Here is a 4,886-nt window from a genome sequence, read left to right as displayed (position 1 = left end):
AGATCCCCGGGACCCCCAGATCTCAAATTCCCCCCAGACCCCAAATTCCCCCAGATCCCAAATTCCCCCAGACCCCCCAAGCTCCCCCAGATTCCCCCAAGCCCCCAAACCCCCGAGCCCCCAAAGCCCCCTAAGCCCCCCAGGCCCTCCCAAAATTCCCCCCTTGCCCCCCATTTCCTGCAATGCTCCCCCTCACCACCCATTCAGATCCCCCTTGGAACCCCCAACCCCGCCCCAGACCCCAAAACCCCTAGACCCCCAATCCCTCAGGCTCCCCTAAGCCCCCAAGCCCCCAGCCCCCCAAAGTCCCCCCATGCCCCCAGACCCCCAAAATCCCCTTACTCCCCATTTCCTGCGGTGCTCGGCCTTGGCCGCCCGTTCGGGCCCTTCCGCCGCCTCCTTGGCCGCCCGGAGGGACCCCACGCGCTGCTCCAGCTCCTGACGGATTCCTGCAGCCCCCAGCCGGGCCTGGGGGCACACACCCCAGAATTAACCCACAGACCCCCCAAATCACTCAGAGCCCCCCAGATCACCCAGAGACCCCCCAAATCACTCCCAGCCCGGAGGGACCCCACGCGCTGCTCCAGCTCCTTTTGGGATTCCTGCAGCACCCAGCCGGGCCTGGGGGGCACAGACCCTCAAAATTAATCTATGGACCCCCGATCACCCAGGGACCCCCAGAGCCCCCCATATCACCCAGGGACCACCCAAATCACCCAGGGACCCCCAAATCACCCAGAGCCCCCAGCCCGGAGGGACCCCTACGCTGCTCCAGCTCCTTTGGGATTCCTGCAGCCCCCAGCCGGGCCTGGGGGCACACACCCAAAATTAACCCACAGACCCCAAAATTAACCCACAGACCCCCAGAGCCCCCAAATCACCCAGGGACCCCCCAGAGCCCCCCCAGCCCGGAGGGACCCCACGCGCTGCTCCAGCTCTTTTTGGGATTCCTGCAGCCCCCCCAGCCGGGCCTGGGGGGCACACACCCCAAAATTAACCCACAGACCCCAAAATTAACCCACAGACCCCCAGAGCCCCCAAATCACCCAGGGACCCCAGAGCCCCCAGCCCGGAGGGACCCACGCGCTGCTCCAGCTCCTTTTGGGATTCCTGCAGCCCCCAGCCGGGCCTGGGGCACACACCCAAAATTACCATCCTAATTAACCCCCAGAGCCCCCCAAATCACCCAGGGACCCCAAAATCCCCCAAACCCCTCCAGGACTCTCCCAAACCCCCGAGGACCCCCAAATTCCCCACCTGCTTGTCCCGTTCCCCTCGGCCGCCTCCTGGACGAACCCCAATATCCCCCAGGGGACCCCAAAATCTCCCAAACCCCCCAACCCCCTCAGGGACTCCCCCAAACCCCTCAGGGACCCCCGACCCTCAGGGACCCCCAGACCCTCATGGACCCCCCAAATTCCCCACCTGCTTGTCCCGTTTCCCTCGGCCGCCTCCTGGATGTACCCCTGGGGACCCCCAAAATCCCCCAAACACCCCAAAGCCCCCAGGACTCTCCCAAACCCCTCAGGGACCCCCAGACCCCTGAGGGACCCCCAGACCCCTGAGGGATCCCCCACATTCCCCACCTGCTTGTCCTGCTTCCCTCGGCCGCCTCCTGGCGCGGACCCCTGGGGACCCCCAAAATCCCCCAAACTCCTCCAGGACTCTCCCCAAACCCCTCTGGGACCCCCAGACCCCCAAACCCCTCAGGGACCCCCAGACCCCTGAGGATCCCCAAATTCCCCACCTGCTTGTCCCGTTTCCCCTCGGCCGCCTCCTGGACGGACCCCTGGGAACCCCAAAATCCCCCAAAATCCCCCAAGCTCTCCAGGACTCTCCCAAACCCCTCTAGGACCCCCAGACCCCCAAACCCCTCAGGGACCCCCCAGACCCCCAAATTCCCCACCTGCTTGTCCTGTTTCCCTCGGCCGCCTCCTGGACAAACCCCACATCCCCCAGGGGACCCCAAAATCCCCCAAGCCCCCAACCCCTCAGGGACTCCCCAAACCCCTCAGGACCCCCAGACCCCCTCAGGGACCCCAGACCCTCAGGACCCCAAATTCCCCACCTGCTTGTCCCGTTTCCCCTCGGCCGCCTCCTGGATGTACCCCTGGGACCCCAAAATCCCCAAACACCCCCAAAGCCCCTCCAGGACTCTCCCAAACCCCCTCAGGGACCCCCAGACCCCTGAGGGACCCCAGACCCCTGAGGGATCCCCCAAATTCCCCACCTGCTTGTCCCGTTTCCCCTTGGCCGCCTCCTGGATGGACCCCCAATATTCCCCCAGGGGACCCCAAAATCCTCCCAAACACCTCCAAAACCCCTCAGGACTCTCCCAAAGCCCTCTGGGACCCCCAGACCCCCAGACTCCTCTGGGACCCCCCAAATTCCCCACCTGCTTGTCCCGTTTCCCCTCAGCCGCCTCCTGGATGGACCCCCTGGAACCCTCAGTATCCCCCCAGGGGACCCCCAAAATCCCCCAAAACCCCTCCAAGATCACTCAGGGACCCCCTCAGACCCCCCAAACCCCTCTGAGACCCCCAAACCCCCAAGGGACCCCCCAAATTCCCCACCTGCTTGTCCCGTCTCCCCTCGGCCGCTTCCTGGATCAGCCTCTGCCGGAGGGCGAAGCCCTCGCGCGCCAGGGCGGCCAAACGCTGCCTGGCCTCGCGCTCCCGCCGGCCACGCTCCCTGGGGACACCCCAAAATCACGGGGGGCACCCCAAAATATCAGGGACACCCCAAAATATCAGGGGGGGCACCCAGAGACACCCCCAGTGCATCCCAGTCACCCCAGTCTGTACCAGTCACCCCCAGTCTGTATCAGTCACCTCCAGTCAATCCCAGTCCCTCCCCAGCTCCCGCCGGCCCCGCTCCCTGAGACACCCCAAAATATCAGGGACACCCCAAAATATCAGGGGGAGCACCCAGAGACACCCCCAGTCTGTACCAGTGACCTCCAGTCAGTCCCAGTCACCCCCAGTTATCCCCAATCAATCCCAGTCCCTCCCCAGCTCCCGCCGGCCCCGCTCCCTGGGGGCACCCCAAAATATCAGGGACACCCCAAAATATCAGGGGGGGCACCCCAAAAATCAGGGACACCCCCCTCAGACACCCCCAGTCTGTACCAGTTACCACCAGTCACCTCCAGTTATCCCCAATCAATCCCAGTCCCTCCCCAGCTCCCGCCGGCCACGCTCCCTGGGGGCACCCCAAAATCAGGGAGGGCACCCCAAAATATAGGGGGGGCACCCAGAGACACCCCCAGTGTCCCCCCGTGCATCCCCAGTCTGTACCAGTTATCACCAGTCAGTCCCAGTCACCTCCCATCAATCTCAGTCACCCCCAGTCCATCCCAGTCCCTCCCCAGCTCCCGCCGGCCTCGCTCCCTGGGGGCACCCCAAAATATCAGGGGGCACCCCAGAGTATCAGGGACACCCCAGTGCCACCCAGTCCCCCAGTCACCTCCAATCAACCCCAGTTATCCCCAATCAACCCCAATCAATCCCAGTCCCTCCCCAGCTCCCGCCGGCCCCGCTCCCTGGGGACACCCCAAAATATCAGGGGGGGCACCCAGAGACACCCCCAGTCCATCCCAGTCACCCCCAGTCTGTAGCAGTTACCCCCAGTCACCTCCAGTTATCCCCAGTTATCCCCAGTCAGTCCCAGTCCCTCCCCAGCTCCCGCCGGCCTCGCTCCCTGGGGGGACCCCAAAATACAGGGGGAGCACCCAGAGACACCCCCAGTGCATCCCAGTCTGTACCAGTGACCCCTAGTCTGTACCAGTGACCCCCAGTCTGTACCAGTGACCCCCAGTCTGTACCAGTTACCCCCAGTCCATCCCAGTCACCCCCAATCAATCCCAGTCCCTCCCCAGCTCCAGTCAGCCCCGCTCCCTGGGGACACCCCAAAATCAGGGGGAGCACCCAGAGACACCCCCAGTGCCCCCCAGTGCATCCCAGTCCATCCCCAGTCTGTACCAGTTACCCCCAGTCTGTACCAGTCACCCCCAGCTATCCCCAATCAACCCCAGTCCCTCCCCAGCTCCCGCCGGCCACACTCCCTGGGGACACCCCAAAATATCAGGGGGGGCACCCCAAAATATCAGGGACACCCCCTCAGACACCCCCAGTCCATCCCAGTCCATCCCCAGTCCGATTGCCAGTTACCCCAGTCACCCCACTTATCCCCAGTCAGTCCCAGTCACCCCCAGTCCATCCCAGTCATTCCCAGCCTGTACCAGTTACCCCCAGTCAGTCCCAGTTACCCCCAGTCTTTCCCAGTCACCCCCAGTCCATCCCAGTCACCCCCAGTCAGTCCCAATTATCCCCAGTCTGTACCAGTCAGTCCCAGTTACTCCCAGTGCCCCCCAATCTCTCCCAGCAACCCCCAATCCCCTCCCAGTGCCTCCCAGTGCCCCAATCCCTCCCAGTGCCCCCAATCCTCCCAGTCCCTCCAGTGCCCCCAATCCCTCCCATTGCCCGTCCACTCCCAGTGCCAGTTCCCCAGTTCACCTGCAGGTGTTCTCACAGCCGGCCCTGTCCCACTGCGTCGGTGCCATCGCAGCAATCTGGGGGGCAGGCGGGGGAGCTCAAGACCTGGGGGACCCAACCACCCCCAGGGACCCCCAAATTCCCCCAAATCCCCCAGGGACCCCAAAACCACCCAGGGACCACCCAAATTCCCCCAAACCCCAGGGACCCCCAAATTCCCCCAAAAAATCCCCCAGGGACCCCCAAAACCCCCAGGAACCCCAAAGCCCCCAAGGGACCCCAAAACCCCAGGGACCCCCAAAACTCCCCCAGGGACCCCCAAAACTCCCCCAGGGACCCCAAGACCCCCCAGGGACCCCAAAGCCCCACCCCCCAGGGACCCCAAAACCCCCA

The 4,886-nt window shown here is 64.6% G+C and overlaps 1 protein-coding gene across 1 annotated transcript; it reads right to left on the bottom strand.

Moving 5' to 3' along the window:
• Positions 1-342: 342 nt before the first annotated feature.
• PRKCSH (protein kinase C substrate 80K-H) lies at positions 343-4,561 on the bottom strand (the record flags this gene model as incomplete). The annotated part of the gene is made up of 4 exons (XM_050327781.1): positions 4,515-4,561; positions 2,574-2,691; positions 946-971; positions 343-445 (listed from the first exon to the last, which is right to left on the bottom strand). Coding segments are annotated over exons 1-4 (294 nt in total), but the record flags the coding sequence as incomplete, so codon positions are not given.
• Between the last annotated feature and the right edge of the window lie 325 nt (positions 4,562-4,886).

This window comes from Myiozetetes cayanensis, unplaced genomic scaffold, assembly GCF_022539395.1.
Source record: "Myiozetetes cayanensis isolate MyiCay16 unplaced genomic scaffold, myiCay2020 scf340, whole genome shotgun sequence".
Classification (NCBI taxonomy): domain Eukaryota; kingdom Metazoa; phylum Chordata; class Aves; order Passeriformes; family Tyrannidae; genus Myiozetetes; species Myiozetetes cayanensis.
Note: the sequence above shows the minus strand (reverse complement) of the source record. Positions and strands in the feature narration are given on the sequence as shown.